This window comes from Schistocerca cancellata, chromosome 1 (genome assembly GCF_023864275.1).
Source record: "Schistocerca cancellata isolate TAMUIC-IGC-003103 chromosome 1, iqSchCanc2.1, whole genome shotgun sequence".
In the NCBI taxonomy this organism is placed as follows: domain Eukaryota; kingdom Metazoa; phylum Arthropoda; class Insecta; order Orthoptera; family Acrididae; genus Schistocerca; species Schistocerca cancellata.
Window position 1 is genome coordinate 547,250,552 of NC_064626.1, and position 19,312 is coordinate 547,269,863.

The window sequence follows — 19,312 nt, forward strand, 5'->3', positions numbered from 1 at the left end:
CCAGAGCATTTTTCTCTAATTATGCCAAGTTTCCTACTTGATAATGCAGGCTCATTGCTCTGCACAGTGGAAGTGGCAAGATAGCGGCAGCCGACTGACAGGCTGTCCTTGCGGCATGGAAAATTTAACCGCCCGTTAGAATAGTATAATTTCATTCAAACTGTAATGTCCTGTCGTTTAGATACGGTGAGGTATTTGTTATGGAAATCTGCCTTAGCATTATTTTTCTGTCAGTTATTCTTAATTCAAGGTCGGTCTGTCTGGGAATTTCACCTTCAAAGACAACTGTGTCAATAGCCATAACAAGGCTTCTGTATTGTTTCTGGAAAATCGATGTCCCCACGTTCTTACTCATTTGAAGATCTCTTCGGTTATAATTAACGGCCGAGATAACAAGTTACGGCGCCACATCCAATTACTTGCGCTTTGTGTTCGTAATACACCAGCAGCTCTAAGTTAGAGTCATGGAGCCAACTTGCGTTTTTACCCTGGGAAACGAGCACTTCTGTCAAACCGGAGAATTACTGTATTATTTTTACACAGTAAGGTTACAAGTTTTAATTAAAATATCACTGAGACAGCTCCATCAATGGGACGAGGGAAGCACTTGCGATATTCCCGTTTACAACAGTTCTTCTGGGGACCGTGAAGCACTTATTCTTTGTGTATAGATGACTTGGCACCCTATCTCTGAATCAATTGCAATACTCAGAATAGCAAACCAATGATGAATGCTCCAGTGCTTTAGGAATTTTAACTTCCTACCGAAACAATTTGCCGTTTCAGTTCTCATTAGCGTAACGTAATTTGTTACAAGAAATTCATTAGGCTATCTGTATCATTATGCTTTTTATTGTATAAGCGCAGTACCTTCCGCAAGGATTACATTTATTTACGAAAGCGACATTAGCTTCGCTGCACGTTGCTGTATTGTGGCTAGACTAGTTGAACGCGGGTGCCAGTGTATTAAATGTATTAAATGTATCCTGGATAAGCATTTTTCTAACAGCGATATCTGAGACATTGTTTAAAATGTAATATTCCTGACTATAACATACTGTAAGCAAGTTATGTCTGAGAGCCCAAGTCTTAATTGTGTTAATAGAAGCAATTCGCGAAAAAACTTCACAGAACACTACGTACCACTACGAATTTCAAATTACCTTTTTTACCCACACATTCAAATCTGTAGTACAACTATCAGCGATACCCAAAAATTAAGTACATGTCGGATCCAGGGATTTGAAGATGGTGTGCTATCCAAAGGCGTTGTATCAATTCGCTGATCAAGTATGATCGATACACCGCATATTCTACTTACAGCTTTGAGTATACTTATATTTTTACCCTGAGTATACTAGTTTTCAAAGAGGCACAATAAAAAATTCCTCGGAGTCTTACAAGAAAACTCTGAGTACAATGTATCAACAGGCTACGATCAACTATTCAGATTCGGTTTCGACTGTTTTGACCTGGGGTAGCCCAGTATGTTCAGAATCCAGCTCAGTAGAACCACCTGTTGACGGGAGTGTGAATTATAATTCATACCATTAGTACTGCCAGCCACTTCGTTTATGGAAAAGCGCACTAAATCTGGAAGGTATTGACTTATGAGTAAAATAGTTCATATCCATAATGTGTTCTCACTTCCTGAAGATGTTCGAACTTCATTGCCTTTGTTTGTAAGTACAACCTGCTTAAAATAACCAAGTATTTCATCTCTACATTACCCGCAAAAATATGAACGTAATTTTCCGTAGCCAGCAGCTAGTATCGACAGGCAATGGGACACCGAAATTTATTAATTTTCCATTCACACTTATGAAGTACTCTAAGATAATAAGGCGTGCATCCAAATCACGATTTCTTGGGTCTGTTTTTCGAACAATGTAGTCCGTTACAAATGAACTGTTGACTGATGTCTAAGTTAAATTTCCATTTATTTATTCCTTGAGATAACACCCCTAACAACGCATACATAAACAGGTACCAGAAAGTATGTCCCACTGCGGAAAGACCTTGCAGCGTTCTTCTGACAAGGAAACGGCGACTGTAACAGCTGTTCACGGCCGCATGATAATACGTAGCCAGAAACATGTGACTCAGTAAGTCAGTAACTGCATTGTAAGGCGGCCCGCAAAGTAGACTGTCCTACAGTTTCGTAGTTAGCAGCAAGCTATAAGCAAACTTTCGCCCTTTAGTCCTCAGAACATTTAAGCACGGGAGATGCACACAAATTTGTGTTCCTCTTACCGCTTTTCCATCTAACATTTCTATAAAATTCTGTGTTCCTACTAATGATTCATAATCAGAATACACTGCATTTGGTTAATTTACACGGTGTATGTCATGCTGGATGACAGCAAGTCTAATATCAGCATCTACGGACCCTTGTTTACATTATTGATCGACGCGGAAGTGCCTGTATCACTCCTCCCCCTCTTTTTCCTCTTCCCCTCCCTCCCTCCCTCCTCCCACCCCCTTCCACTTCATTTTTTTAAGTGTGTCCTCTCCTTTCGCTAACTGGTTGAACGGTCGTTAGTAAACTGTTTCTCACATAGGGAGACTCGCACGAAAATCGGCCTTTAAATGAACTGTTACAGCTCACCTTCGAGCATGCCCTGCTCATCCGTCTCGTCGTCGTCGTAATCCATGTCGTCAGGCGAAGCCGCTGCCACTGGGTACGGCGTTACTTCACAGAGTCTCGCGCCCACCACACACGCACCTCACACGTCGAGCACGCGCGTCGGCAGCTCCGATTGCCGACGCCCGCAGTTCTTCTGCTGAGGGAGGTCCGGCTTGCACTGTCGCGCGGGAACCTTGAAGCGTCGCGCGCCGGCCGCGTGCGCCAGTGCTGCCAACTCTCGCCTTGTTATGACGGCGGGAGCGAGTATTGATCGTGGCGCCGGCCACGTGGGAACCCGTGGTAAGTCTTGCAAAGAGGTGCAGAGCGTATGGGGCGGCGGGGGGGGGGGGGGGGGCGGAGGAGAGGATCCAGTGGCTAGCGTGTTATATGGAAGTGAATTAGTGATAACGAAAACTGTAGTGATTGTGCGCCTACCGCGAACGTAATTACATTATTAATTGCCACTAGGCTTACCATATTTGAGTGCAAACCAACACTTTTTATATTAGTTAGCACGTTTGAGTGTCATACTTGTCAAATGGCAGTTCTTTCCATCCTGGTACACGATGTAGTACTACGAGCACGATACCTAAAAGTGTTACAACAGTTTACTGAAGCATTAACTTTATTTATTCAGTTGTATTTATTCAGTTTTATTTCTCACTGGACATTACTTTCTTCAGAAATGGTGTTCGTGTCTAGCAGTGTTGGATGAAAATTTAGCCCCCCTTTAGCAGCACTCTGCAGATAACTATTATTTCCTCGTTTGGCTTTAAAATCTCATGTTTGGTGAAGCAGTAGCATCAATACCGCTCCCGCTTTTAGCTGTTCTCGCGTGGCCTTCGTATCACCCTTTCCTTTATGTGCAGCAGGCAATTCTTAGTACATAGTGTGCGATAAACACGCTCATTGTCACTGTAAGCACAATATTAAACATACTTTGTTCTGTCCACTGCTAAACTGTCACACAAACAAATATAGAGAAAACGATCCGTAATATGAGACGAGTTATACACGAAAACAGACACACAGCTCTCCCTGTACCGCCAAATGACAGTACTTGTGGAACCGAGGGCCATGCCTCCCCATTGACGTCGGCGAAAAGCAGCTCTTACAAGATCGACAGAGAGGCACGGCCGTAAGATAATGATTGAACACGCTCTGTCGAACTATTAGATTTAAGACGTTAAAAAATCCTCGGCAGTCTTTAAAATCTCAAACGCCGGACCAGGACTGTCCAGGCCAATCCTGGATACATGGCAAGCCTAAATATCGCCTACTAAGCTTAATAAATATGTTGTATAAACTGGCTATTTATTAGAACGCTTAGATGGTATAGGCTTCAGGATACATTCTTTAAGTTTTAAGCGGCCCTTAAACTGTCCGTATTACAGTATAATAATACTGTGCAATATTTTTGAAGTTCTCATTTGGCTACTCTATAAATGCAATATTTAGGCTGGTTCGAAATGTTGGATGATGATGACGTTCCTGCTGTAGTAATTGCTTTCCTTTGTTTAATTTAAAAAAATGAAACTGGTAACTGCGCGTGAAAAACTAACGAAGGTTGTTGAGGAAATGATTATCAGAACTTTTTACGCGCTGATGGTCCAACATTTGATATATAACTGGAAATCGGTGCCCTATGTTTGTTCTTTAAGTTTTGTTTTTAAATATCTTCCCTCGCAGCTGTACGGTGAGCAGTAGTGTAGTACTGAGCAACAACTCTCAAGAATAATTCTAATATTTCTCTTTTTATACTCCGTCTGTCCTAACGTTCAGCAATGCCGGCAGTGATTATTTTGTAATGTGACAAACCGTCCGCAGCCCGTAAAAAGCGTCACTTTTTTGTATCGCCTCAACTTATCGGTTTTTACAAGGTGTACAACTTTGCTTCCGCCGTTTGCCAATAGGAGGCAACAACAGTAAGTAGCAGTCGAAAGAAACAGATCGCAGCCGTCAGGTAGTTAGCTTTGACTTCGGTCAACATAACCTCATTCGAACATAAGTCGATTTGTGTCTGCATCATAAAGTTGTTCTTGATTGAAAATGTCAGTTTACGAGCCTAATTGTCATTTGCGGGAGGTGTTACTGTTTTGTTTCAATATGAAAAAAGTGGCCGAGCCTCATTGAATGCTCTGAAGTACGTATGGTAAGGGCGCTATTAATGAAAGAACGTGTCGTGAGTGGTTTCAGCGCTTGAAGAACGGCGATTTTAACGTCGTAGACCGGCATAGTGGTGGTAGAGAGAATGTTTTCGAAGATGCAGAATTGGAGACATTGCTGAGTGAAGACTCCGTCAAACTCGAGAAGAATTGGCACGACTAGTGGGAGTGACACAGCAAGCCATTTCAAAACGTCTCAAGGCTATGGGCATGATTCAGGAAGAAAAACTTTGATCCAGTGTAAGCTGAAACGAAAAGACGTGGCTGTGAACAGTTGCTTCAGAGGCAAAAACTGAAGGGATTTCTGCATCGCATTGTGACTGGGGACAAAAATGGGTTCATTACGATAACCCTAATGCAAAAAATCATGGGGATATCCCGGCCATGCTTCCATGTCGACGGCCAAACCAAATATTCACGGCTGCAAGATCATGCTCTGCATTTGGTGGGAGCAGGTCGGCGTCGTGTACTATGAGGTGTTAAAACCAAGTGAAACAATCACAGGTACTCGTTATCTAACGCAATTAATTCGTTTGAGCAGAGCATTAAAACATAAATGGCCGCAATACATCGAGAGGTACGGTAAAGTGATTTTGCAGCACGACAACGCTCGACACCTCGTTGCAGAAGAGATCGAAACGTACTTGGAAACGTTAAAAATGGGAAGTCCGACCCCACCCGCCGTATTCTCCAGACATTGCTCCCTCTGACTATCACCTGTTTAGATCAATGGCGCATGGCCTGGCTGACCAAAACTTCCGATCTCAAGAAGAAGTCACAAATTGGATCGATTCGTGGATCGCTTCAAAAGCTGAAAAATTTTTTCGATGCGAGATTCGTACACTGCCCGAAAGATGGGAGAACGTAGTGGCCAGCGATGGAAAATACTTTGAATGATACATGTGTAACCAATTTGTTTCATTGAAGCCTCAAATGTTGGAGAAAAAACGGCGGAAGCAAAGTTATACACTTTGTATGTGTTAGAAAAATGAAGAGAATAAGTTGTTTGTATAGTTATATTTTTGTGTTAAAATATTGCGGATATTTGACACCTGATGGTCGAGAAAAGCTGTGTCCTGTCAAGTCAGCAAGTCTGCAACTTCCAGCCGACTGGTGGATGTCTGCGTGCGGCAGAGACAACCACTATCATGCAGCTGGCCGCTAGGAACGTTTGCCAGCGACTGCTAAGAAGAAACACTTACTGTTAAAGAGAGGATTAGTTACGTATGATTGTTCGCAGAGAACTGTTCTTTGCTTGTCCTATTAGAATTTCAGGGGTGATATCTGAGTATTGGTCGAGTAGTGAGCCTCTAGAGGGATTATCTCAAGAGTGTGATGAGAACGGCTCTCACGATATGTGAATTAGTTTTTAATGGAGATAGATCTCAAGCATGTTCAAAGCAGTTTTAAGTCTTTTAGAAAGATATTTTGAGAGGACTATCGGCTTGCGTAGAAAATGATTAGCGCGTCTATTTCGATAGACATGCCCGGAATAGGGAAAGCTCCGACTTATTGAAGTGTGCGATTAGTTTCTCCTATTTGTGATTAATGGTGCGCTGTGTTGCTTAACAGCCACGCAATGGTAGGCGAACCGTGTTTCAATACTTTTCTTAGATTTTCCTATGGAAGGTGTATGTGAAGTGACATGTTGACGCGAAGTCCTTTCGTTATCTTGTGACTGAGGATTTGAGCACGCACTAAGGGATAGTAGCGTTGCATTGCATTGTGTCTGTACAGCGGTACGCAAGTACTGAGAAATAGTGACTTGGCGCTATTGAGTTAGGATTTATTGTGGCGTCGGCTTGAGTGTCCTAATACAGTAAATTCTGGAAATCTCGTTGGATGCACTGAATGTGAAGTCTACATTAAAGAGAACGAATGTCCTACATAATAATTATTTATTGATAAACAATCGGAAAGTTATTAAGAATGTGATAGCTTTTCCATTTGGCCCTGAAGGACAAAGCGCTAATTCTCTCTGAAAGAGATCGAGAGCTGTGTTTTGAGTTTTAAATATTAGTGTGTGGCTGATGTCAATGTCTGAAGTGGTTGAGTCTTGTCTGATCAACTGAAGTTCATATAGCTGAGAAGTGGCGGTGACGAGTTGGTTTTATTTTTTGTTACAATTCCGCTTAGTGGGGGTTATGAATAGAGCACCAGTACTCATGAAACAAAACGCTCATTTGTACCTGAAAATGATCGAATATCAGGAAATAAAGTGGTTTTAAAATGAAAAAGTCAGTACTCGACTTATCCTTTATCCCCAAACTACTTGAGGCGTAGCGCCGTATAACTAACGATCCTGCCTTGGAGGCGGTTAAGTGGGAGATGTGTCTCAGAGCTGGAGAGTGACAGATGGTGACGCGAGACTGGACGCGCACGCAGTTTATGTATCAGCCGATACAGGGCAGTATTGGATAGGGGAACTGATTTTAGTTTCCATTGTGCCCACTAGAGTGCACTAAAGTAATTGAATGTTTTTCATAAACCGTTCTAGCATTTTCATGTAGTGTTATGTCTTTTTGTGTAGGTAAAATGTTATAAATGTGTTTTAGCAGTATGAATGATGCGTGAGTGTGGTTTAAGGTTAATATGAAGATAATTGTTTAACGAGTTATGTAGTAGGATTTAGTGTGGAACATTTCAAAGTAGTATGGATATGGACAAAGGGGATTTTTGTAGAATAAATTTTTAAAGGAAGTTTATGGTAAAGGGAAAGTTAATTCAGGTATAAATAACAAAATTAAATAACTATGAATAAACAAAATTTCAGCATATTAAATAATTACGTCGGTAAAAAGTGCAGTCGTGAGGTTTACTATTTTGCGATTGGTTATTGATGAAAACCTACCCCCATGAACCATGGACCTTGCCGTTGGTGGGTAGGCTTGCGTGCCTCAGTGATACAGATGGCCGTAACGTAGGTGCAACCACAACGGAGGGGTATCTGTTGAGAGGCCAGACAAATGTGTGGTTCCTGAAGAGGGGCAGCAGCCTTTTCAGTAGTTGCAGGGGCAACAGTCTGGATGATTGACTGATCTGGCCTTTTAACACTAACCAAAATGGCCTTGCTGTTGTGGTACTGCGAACGGCTGAAAGCAAGGGGAAACTACAGCCGTAATTTTTCCCGAGGGCATGCAGCTTTACTGTATGGTTAAATGATGATTGCGTCCTCTTGGGTAAAATATTCCGGAGGTAAAATAGTCTCCCATTCGGATCTCCGGGCGGGGACTACTCAAGAGGACGTCGTTATCAGGAGAAAGAAAACTGATGTTCTACGGATCGGAGCGTGGAATGTCAGATCCCTTAATAGGGCAGGTAGGGTAGAAAATTTAAAAAGGGAAATGGATAGGTTAAAGTTAGATATAATGGGAATTAGTGAAGTTCGGTGGCAGGAGGATCAAGACTTCTGGTCAGGTGAATACAGGGTTATAAATACAAAATCAAATAGGGGTAATGCAGGAGTAGGTTTAATAATGAATAAAAAAATAGGAGTGTGGGTAAGCTACTACCAACAGCATAGTGAACGCATTATTGTGGCCAAGATAGACACGAAGCCCACTACTACAGTAGTACAAGTTTATATGCCAACTAGCTGTGCAGATGAAGAAATTGATTAAATGTATGATGAGATAAAAGAAATTATTCAGGTAGTGACGGGAGACGGAAATTTAATAGTCATGGGTGACTGGAATTCGAGAGTAGGAAAAGGGAGAGAAGGAAACATAGTGGGTGAATATGGATTGGGGGAGAGAAATGAAAGAGGAAGCCGTCTGGTAGAATTTTGGACAGAGCATAACTTAATCATAGCTAACACTTGGTTCAGGAATCATAAAAGAAGGTTGTATACATGGAAGAATCCTGGAGATATTAGGAGGTATCAGATAGATTATATAATGGTAAAACAGAGATTTAGGAACCAGGTTTTAAATTGTAAGACATTTCCAGGGGCAAATGTGGACTCTGACCACAATCTATTGGTTATGAACTGTAGATTAAAACTGAAGAAACTGCAAAAACGTGGGAATTTAAGGAGATGGGACCTGGATAAACTGAAAGAACCAGAGGTTGTACAGAGTTTCAGGGAGAGCATAAGGGAACAATTGACAGGAATGGGGGAAAGAAATACAGTAGAAGAAGAATGGGTAGCTTTGAGGGATGAAGTAGTGAAGGCAGCAGAGGATCAAGTAGGTAAAAAGACGAGGGCTAGTAGAAATCCTTGGGTAACAGAAGGAATATTGAATTTAATTGATGAAAGGAGTAAATTTAAAAACGCAGTAAATGAAGCAGGCAAAAGGGAATACAAACGTCTCAAAAATGAGATCGACAGGAAATGCAAAATGGCTAAGCAGGGATGGCTAGAGGAGAAATGTAAGGATGTAGAGGCTTATCTCACTAGGGGTAAGATAGATACTGCCTACAGGAATATTAAAGAGACCTTTGGAGAAAAGAGAGCCACTTGTATGAATATCAAGATCTCAGATGGAAACCCAGTTCTAAGCAAAGAAGGGAAAGCAGAAAGGTGGAAGGAGTATATAGAGGGTCTATACAAGGGCGATGTACTTGAGGACAATATTATGGAAATGGAAGAGGATGTAGATGAAGATGAAATGGGAGATACGATACTGCGTGAAGAATTTGACAGAGCACTGAAAGACTTGAGTCGGAACAAGACCCCGAGAGTAGACAACATTCCATTAGAACTACTGACAGCCTTGGGAGAGCCAGTCCTGACAAACCTCTACCATCTGGTGAGCAAGATGTACGAGACAGGCTAAATACCCTCAGACTTCAAGAAGACTATAATAATTCCAATCCCAAAGAAAGCAGGTGTTGACAGATGGGAAAATTACCGAACTATCAGTTTAATAAGTCACAGCTGCAAAATACTAACGCCAATTCTTTACAGAAGAATGGAAAAACTAGTAGAAGCCGATCTCGGGGAAGATCAGTTTGGATTCCGTAGAAATGTTGGAACATGTGAGGCAATACTGACCCTATGACTTATCTTAGAAAATAGATTAAGGAAAGGCAAACCTACGTTTCTAGCATTTGTAGACTTAGCGAAAGCTTTTGACAATGTTGACTGGAATACTCTCTTTCAAATTCTAAAGGTGACAGGGGTAAAATACAGGGAGCGAAAGGCTATTTACAATTTTTACAGAAACCAGATGGCAGTTATAAGGGTCGAGGGACATGAAAGGGAAGCAGTGGTTGGAAAGGGAGTGAGACAGGGTTGTAGCCTGTCCCCGATGTTATTCAATCTGTAAATTGAGCAAGCAGTAAAGGAAAGAAAAGAAAAGTTCGGAGTAGGTATTAAAATCCATGGAGAAGAAATAAAAACGTTGAGGTTCGACGATGACATTGTAATTCTGTCAGAGACAGCAAAGGACTTTGAAGAGCAGTTGAATGGCATGGACAGTGTCTTGAAAGGTGTATATAGGATGAACATCAACAAAAGCAAAACGAAGATAATGGAATAGAGTCGAATTAAGTCGGGTGATGCTGAGGGAATTAGATTAGGAAATGAGACAAAGAAGTAAAGGAGGTTTGCTATTTGGGGAGCAAAATAACTGATGATTGTCGGAGTAGAGCGGATATAAAATGTAGACTGGCAATGGTAAGGAAAGCGTTTCTGAAGAAGAGAAATTTGCTAACACCGAGTATAGATTTAAGTGTCAGGAAGTCATTTCTGAAAGTATTTGTATGGAGTGTAGCCATGTATGGAAGTGAAACATGGACGATAAATAGTTTGGACAAGAAGAGAATAGAAGCTTTCGAAATGTGGTGCTACAGATGAATGCTGAAGATTAGATGGGTAGATCGTATAACTAATGAGGAGGTATTGAATAGAATTGGGGAGAAGAGGAGTTTGTGGCACAACTTGACAAGAAGAAGGGACCGGTTGGTAGGACATGTTCTGAGGCATCAAGGGATCACCAATTTAGCATTGGAGGGCAGCGTGGAGGGTAAAAATCGTAGAGGGAGACCAAGAGTTGAATACACTAAGCAGATTCAGAAGGATGTAGGTTGCAGTAAGTACTGGGAGATGAAGCTTGCACAGGATAGAGTAGCATGGAGAGCTGCATCAAACTAGTCTCAGGACTGAAGACAACAACAAACAACAATTGATGTAAAGCGCGGACTGATGCGGGAAAAGGTTCTTTTGCTATTGGCTTTTGAGTAAACTGACTCATGGTAAAGCAATATTCTTCGCGCGCTTTTCTCGGCTGGTAGAGAAGACTTAGTGTTTTAGAGAGGAGTCGAAGGCTAGCCATGAAAGAGATCGGACGTGTGCAGTAGTGGTTCCGATGGAAATGATAAATTGCCGGATCCAGCAGTGTTTCATACATCAAAAGTGTTGGAAAGGTACGACATAATTATTCCGATGTGTGTGTGTGTGTGTGTGTGTGTGTGTGTGTGTGTGTGTGTGTGTGTGTGTGTGTAGAAATTTCGGAATTTTTAAGTGAATTTTGTGACGAGAAAAGACATATTCCGCGTGGCGTATTGAGCAGGTCGGTGGCTAAAAACAGACTGCATTAGGTACCGACAAATTTAATATTTGGCGAGCATTCTCAATCAAAAACAATACGTATTTTTGTAGCTATTACATTTTCGGGAAATGCAACACCATAAACTTGCTAACGTGAGTGAAAGGGATTGTGAGTGTGTTAAGACTAGCTCGGGCTTCGCAGTGATACTTGTTCACCCAAGTTTCAGAATATATTAATTGAGGACAAAATTTCCAACCTTTCATTTCGTGTGAAAACTTTCTCCCGAAACTTAGATTAGTGACTTCAATTGCAGCCTGGTTCAGGTCGAAGTACAGTAGGTTTCACTCGGCTTCCTTATTGATGATATGCTGAGACTATGTTCACAGGTTGGTGCAGGTCCATCGTAAAGGGACTGAAAGAACCGCGCCGCCGCATACTTCAAGAAAAAAATAAATAAATCAAAGGCTTATTTGAAAGACTAATATCCTGAATGTATCGTTTCGCAATAAAGTAAGTCCAAAGGCCAATGAAGTGAAGGACTGGAATACTGGTAAAAACAAAGTTCAGAGAAATAAAAGAGAAGGAACAGTATTTTTCGATGAACGACTTGCAACGAAAAGACTGGTAATCTTTAGACAGGGAAATCAAGTTCGCGTGTTACGGAAAGTGATTAAGAATAAAGTGGAGTAACTTTTCATTTATAATTAAAGTTTGAGACAAACGAGATAGTTAGAATTAAGGACATTGCTGTAGCAAGGCATTACTTATAGAAGTTATCGTTAATTGACAACGATAAGATTATATCTTTGTTTTGTGAATGTATCCTCCGACTTACGTAAAAATTTATAGCTTTCACACTGAGTGCACGTATGATTATTCGTTTACGCTTGAAAAGAGGAGCAGCTACAAGAGGCAACGGATCAATATGACGTATTCATCAGTTTTATGCGAAAGCTATAGTTTCTACTACCTACGTTGTTGAGAAAGTTTAGCTGTGTTATCAGAGTACACAGAATATGCTCCACTGTAGGTTGTTGTTATTGGTGACGTAAGTACATCATTCCTACTGCCCGTGGACGCTCACATTTAGTATTTTTCTGGTGATAATAGGTTTGGTGTCAGTTCATCTTACGAACGTAGTGAACCCTGATAGATGCGTTGTTGTAATCAATATCCACATAGCTACCACTGACCCCATTATACCACCAAGATTCTTATTGTGTTCATCCATTCGTAGATAATGATGTAGCGAGCTGTTGTGTGATTTATAGCGTGAGAAGCTGAATATAAAATACTATGTGACGTCGTCGTGCTAGTACAGACCATTATTTCAAGTTACACAGATTACGTCGTTGAATGTAGCAAGGTCTTGTCGGGACAATTAATTGTGGTCTTAGGAGGGAAAGTTACTTTGACGTTGCTTTTCACCTACGTATTGCTGTGCTGTTAGGGCCTGTTCATACAGTGTATCTCCTACGGGTTAGTAGTATATGAAAGGTGGCGCAGTACAATTTCTATGCAATTATATGGAGGATGTATAACAATTGATCCTACACATCTCCCGAGGCTGCAGAGGGAACTTATTTACTAAGTTTTTACACATGAACCCATGTCTTGAAACGTCGTCTAACGACCTGAAAGTCTAGTCGCCGTCCTCTGTAAATGTATGTATATACAGGTTGATTCCGTCATGATATTGTAAACTTTCAAGGATGGAAACGAACATCTTATGAGCGAAAATCATTGTGATACTTCTGACAGTGTGTGCATGCTGCTGCTGCTAAGAATGTAGAGTATGCAAATTTCAGATGTAGTATGGACCAAGACAAGAAAAAAATGTGAAACATGGGCTCTAAATCAAATAGCCTACCTAAGGACCTATGGGCAATTTTTCGTTTTCGCTAGTGCGAAACAGTTCTATTGAAAAGAGCTCAAGCTCTTCAGGTTGCATTTTAGAATCCACGTTTATTAGCCACCTTTATTTTGTTTTCGTCCATACTAACACCTATGAAAGTTGCCTGCCCTACAATCTTAGGAACAACAGTACTGGTAAATGTATTCCACTGTCAGAGATATCATAACGGTTTTCGCTTATAGCTATCGACTCGTTCGTTTGCAGTACAGCAACCTTCATCTGAAATTCATACATTTATCCTTCTCCATCATCCCTGAAAGTTTGTATTGTCATCGAATCACCTTGTATATACATACATTTACGGGTGCCGGCGCCTGTAACTTTGACGCTAAGTAGCGTAGTTGAATGATGTTTCGGGATATGGGTTTCTATGTAACACTTTACCTCCTAAGTTTCTCTAGAAGCCTGTAATATGAAGTGTTAAACACCTTATATGTCTCTTCTCGTTTCCAACTATTTGTTAATAGATGGAATAAGCCAGGCGATGTGAGCGGCTGGCGACGATATTGTGAATATTGTTCACAGATAGCACAATCTTTGTCAGGTAAAGCTATCTATTTCTTAAGTTTTTGATGCGCTCATTACTAATATTATTACACAATCGCTCAATGTAACCCATAAGCGGACAATATTTTTGCGCATCAAAAAATATTGATCAGTAATAGTGCTCGTGTAGGGGCATATTGAAACCTGTTGACTACTGAGAGGTCGCCGGCAGAGCCGGACGGCCAGGCGCTCCTCACTGTTATGAAGACGGTATCGAAAGATATGCGCTACCTAACAGCCACATTCGCTTGTACTGTGGATGAATGTGGCTGTAAATGCGATCTTAGTTTGGAGACCTTTTATACCAGTGTAGTTATCGCAGTCGTGGCTTCTTACAGTTCTAGCTGCTGTAGATTTCTTATAGCGCTTTGCATCAATTCGAATTTCTTGTCCGGGTCGAAGCCAATGTACTGCTAATTCGGGTACAATATCTCGTTTAGCGTCCTCCAAGGGCCAACAAGGGTTATCACACACTCATGCTCCATTATCAGGAAATGGAAAGGCCACTACCCCCGATACGCGAGGAAAAGAAATAACGGATATAGCAAAATGCGAAGGAGGAGTCAGGAGTGTTACTGGAATATACCAAACTCGTCTAAGATCTGCAGCATTGAAACGAGCGAGAAAGGTAGCCACATTCTGTGACACATCGTTATTCACAGATTCTCTGATTGCGATGTAACCTGCGTCCTCAGTTCTGCTCGCTTTCCCTAACTGCAGATTGTATGCATGATAGTTTCTTTTCATTTATTTTTTTCCAACTTGTTTTTGTTTCTAATTCTCGTTGTGAGGTAACTAACCTGCACCTGTCTGCGCTCTCAAGGCGCTCCGAGTTGACATGTTGCACTGAGACGTGACGTATTTGTAGTCTTTAGATTTTCAGTTTTTTACCTACAGAGGACCAACATTAATGATGAAATAGAATGACTCGTTTCAAATTTTGTTAACGTGAACGGGCGTTTACTGGCTTGGAGTGGCGTTGGGGCTGCTAAGGCATACTGCATCAGGTGAGATACTGCTGTGTCCGCTAGTGGGCTCTCCAGCCGTCAACGTATTGAGGTGAGCGAACCTTGACAGAGACGAACAGTCCGAAATGCCGATTGATAAACACAACAGCAGAACCGTAAAGACAAGCAGTAGATAGATTAATTATTGAAACATGATTACTGGTAGTCAATACAAATGGCATACTGGGAACAAGCGTACCATATGGAACTTTAGCCAAGAGTCCTGTTGTCTCCGCTATACTCCACGTTCTCCAACACAGAATATTTGCATCTGGAAATGCTTCAAGGCCACCATAATCACAGTGATTGCCCCACACTATTGGACGCCCACTGCTTGAATACTGCTCAGCAGTGTGGGATCCGTACCAGATAGGGTTGACAGAAGATATAGAGAAGATCCAATGGAGAGCAGCGCGCTTCGTTACAGGATCATTTAGTAATCGCGAAAGCGTTACGGAGATGATAGATAAACTGCAGTGGAAGACTTTGCAGGAGAGACGCTCAGAAGCTCGGTACGGGCTTTTGTTGAATTTTCGCGAACATACCTTCACCGACGAGTCAAGCAGTATATTGCTCCCTCCTACGTATATCTCGCGAAGAGACCATGAGGATAAAATCAGAGAGATTAGAGCCCACACAGAGGCATACCGACAATCCTTCTTTCCACGAACAATACGAGACTGGAATAGAAGGGAGAACCGATAGAGGTACTCAAGGTACCCTCCGCCACACACCGTCAGGTGCTTTGCGGAGTATGGATGTAGATGTAGATTCTAACTCCGACTTTTGCTGTTGCACATGGATTAAAAAGAAACGCGAACTGACTAATCGACCCTGCAAGTGGAGCAGAAAAGAGTTTGGCACCTGCAATAATTTAATTTGATAAATAAGTTAAATAAAGGAAAGTTTAATTAACGTAGTGAGAAATGATAGGGTTGCTCTACCGATTAACAGAATGAAAGTTCTGTCCAAAATAACAATATGATTTATTATAACTGAAAATAATAAAAAACATGAAACATTTACAATACATCAAATTGGCTCAAATTGGATACTCAAATAAATGCTATGAAGGTGAAGTTGTCCCTGAAGTCGATTGTGACCTTTATGACGAAGTGGTATGTGGAACCAATTCCTTGCAACTCAAGTCTTAAGAGAGACACACAGCCAACCCAGCATTAATTGCTGCTACATTAGTGAGAACTCAGACAATGAACACCCAAGATAGAACAAAGTTAGAAAAGACGAACAGGCGCGCTCTGCTGAGCTCGGATTATCACCTAGCAAAATTGTCTGCTTTGCTGGTGCTGCGGACGTACATTACCAAGCTGTCTTCTTAACTGCACGGACACGATCTGGCATACCGGAGGCGATGCCTCGTTGCTTCGACGTCCCGTCGTGGTGATGATAATGTCGCGAGTATAGCCCGAAACAAATTATCCTGGCCTGGTTGTTCCAGACTAAAGACTTCCTAGCAATACAAATGCGCCTCTGAGGGAGACGAAGAAGGCTCGCCACACAATCACTGACGGTACAGTGATTGATTTTAACAAGCGAAGTCACCCAGTAACTCCGATACAGTCAACTTTAGCCAAAACTGCTCAAGACAGACAACATAGGCCTCTTGTACGCAGAACGCTCGTTGAAGTCGAAACTTCAGCAACTTCGTCAAACAGTTACAATTAAATAAAAGCATATTAGACAGCCAACGGAAGGCAGGCTGACCAGAGCAGCGAGAGCTCAGTCTTGTAACCTACTCCGACCGAAAGGCAAGAGCCGACTCTCACCAGAGCAACCGTACAAATCGAACACACAACATTCCCGCCTCCACGACAGTGGCCGTGGTTAAACGTTCCAATCAGAAACTCGAAAACCGGCGGAAAATTCCACTCTATTGCCGAAGCACTACCATTCCACCAATGGAGATAATATATAGTAGATAGTTGACACTGTGGCAGAACAGTGATAAGAAAATAGACAGTCAGTGCCACTGGGAGAGGAATGAAGGGAAGGTGAAAGTGGAAGTGGGTGAGAGCCAGTGATAATGTGAGACTGACAGTAACGAGGAAGAGACGATGGTCGTGAGAAGAGAAGCAGTGAGGAGTAGTGAAAGAGATAGTAGCACTATTTCTAATGAACCGCCCACGTACTAATAGTGCCTCCATAAGCCTCTTAGGGCCCACCATAGACCAGATCAAATGCAGAAAGAAGCGATCAATTTGCCGCATTTGCCTAAGCAGGACGAAGTGTCTAATACTCATACTTTGACGCTGTATTGTTAGATAGTGACACTAAGATGATCCTGCTGGATATACATATGGTCCCTATCCCAAGGACTATCCGAAACACATGGCCCTATTTTTCTATTACCAATAAAACCCGAGATTGGAACGACGGAAGAACCCCCTTTTATGCGCGGCGGTTTGGAGCATTTGTCTGATGGAAGTAAATTGATCCCCACTCAATAATAAAGGAGTTAATTCCACTACGAAATTAAAGCAGCATTTGAATTAACTGTATTAGATTAAGTGCAAAAGAAACGGTTTAACAGCCATTGGAAACAATAAGTTAATGCCTTGGCAAAGCTAGAAAGAGAGCTCTACCGTGATTCAAATGAACGCGTATCTAGATAAAGTAAATACGATCGCAGAAGCCGGAAAGTGATTACCGAAAGTTAGTGCAAAAGGACAGAATACACTACAGAAAGGTATGCGTTTGCATCTATAGGCCGAGTTTAAAGTATGCTGAACTGACAGCAAACTAGTCTTCAGAATGAAGATGGAAATTATTGAATGCCGTTAAAAATTATTTGACACTCCCTACAATTCGCCGCGTCGTAGCGGCTTGGTCTCACCCTTTTCACAATTTGTAGGTGGCAGCTCAAGTGATTGCAGAATCAGTCACTAGCTCGGTACCAACAACTTGCGTCTGCGTCTTAAATTCAACTCAGTAGGACAAGACACACTCATCCAGTGGGGCAGTGTTGTGCTATGAGGGACATTCGCCTACGGTTCCGTCAGCACATGATACTGCGGTGCAGCAATGCTTTGGTTTGCCCCTTTGATTGTTCATGGTCTACCTGTTTTACGCTTTTCTTTTAGTTACAAAATTTTCGATTCCTACTATTCTCGAAATGAGTTTGCGAATCCCCGTGTCCTTTTCTTTAGTGAAACATGATTCTGAGGACCAACTGTGGGAGAACAGTCTGAATGTGACCCTACTTACACTCCTGGAAATGGAAAAAAGAACACATTGACACCGGTGTGTCAGACCCACCATACTTGCTCCGGACACTGCGAGAGGGCTGTACAAGCAATGATCACAAGCACGGCACAGCGGACACACCAGGAACCGCGGTGTTGGCCGTCGAATGGCGCTAGCTGCGCAGCATTTGTGCCCCGCCGCCGTCAGTGTCAGCCAGTTTGCCGTGGCATACGGAGCTCCATCGCAGTCTTTAACACTGGTAGCATGCCGCGACAGCGTGGACGTGAACCGTATGTGCAGTTGACGGACTTTGAGCGAGGGCGTATAGTGGGCATGCGGGAGGCCGGGTGGACGTACCGCCGAATTGCTCAACACGTGGGGCGTGAGGTCTCCACAGTACATCGATGTTGTCGCCAGTGGTCGGCGGAAGGTGCACGTGCCCGTCGACCTGGGACCGGACCGCAGCGACGCACGGATGCACGCCAAGACCGTAGGATCTTACGCAGTGCCGTAGGGGACCGCACCGCCACTTCCCAGCAAATTAGGGACACTGTTGCTCCTGGGGTATCGGCGAGGACCATTCGCAACCGTCTCCATGAAGCTGGGCTACGGTCCCGCACACCGTTAGGCCGTCTTCCGTTCACGCCCCAACATCGTGCAGCCCGCCTCCAGTGGTGTCGCGACAGGCGTGAATGGAGGGACGAATGGAGACGTGTCGTCTTCAGCGATGAGAGTCGCTTCTGCCTTGGTGCCAATGATAGTCGTATGCGTGTTTGGCGCCGTGCAGGTGAGCGCCACAATCAGGACTGCATACGATCGAGGCACACAGAGCCAACACCCGGCATCATGGTGTGGGGAGCGATCTCCTACACTGGCTGTACACCACTGGTGATCGTCGAGGCGACACTGAATAGTGCACGGTACATCCAAACCGTCATCGAACCCATCGTCCTACCATTCCTAGACCGGCAAGGGAACTTGCTGTTCCAACAGGACAATGCACGTCCGCATGTATCCCGTGCCACCCAACGTGCTCTAGAAGGTGTAAGTCAACTACCCTGGCCAGCAAGATCTCCGGATCTGTCCCCCATTGAGCATGTTTGGGACTGGATGAAGCGTCGTCTCACGCGGTCTGCACGTCCAGCACGAACGCTGGTCCAACTGAGGCGCCAGGTGGAAATGGCATGGCAAGCCGTTCCACAGGACTACATCCAGCATCTCTACGATCGTCTCCATGGGAGAATAGCAGCCTGCATTGCTGCGAAAGGTGGATATACACTGTACTAGTGCCGACATTGTGCATGCTCTGTTGCCTGTGTCTATGTGCCTGTGGTTCTGTCAGTGTGATCATGTGA

The 19,312-nt window shown here is 42.9% G+C and overlaps 1 protein-coding gene across 2 annotated transcripts in view; it reads right to left on the reverse strand.

The window, feature by feature from the left end:
- The window catches only part of LOC126180007 (cerebellar degeneration-related protein 2), a 457,053-nt gene that overhangs the window by 298,191 nt on the left and 139,550 nt on the right, over positions 1 to 19,312 (reverse strand). The window contains exon 1 of one of the 2 annotated variants that reach the window (XM_049924660.1): positions 2,609 to 2,800. The exons of the other annotated variant lie outside the window; for it this stretch is intronic. Coding sequence (XP_049780617.1) covers positions 2,609 to 2,654 — 46 coding nt within the window. The 5' untranslated portion in view covers positions 2,655 to 2,800. Of the gene's footprint in view, positions 1 to 2,608; positions 2,801 to 19,312 lie in introns of those variants that run through there. 2 annotated transcript variants of the gene reach the window in all.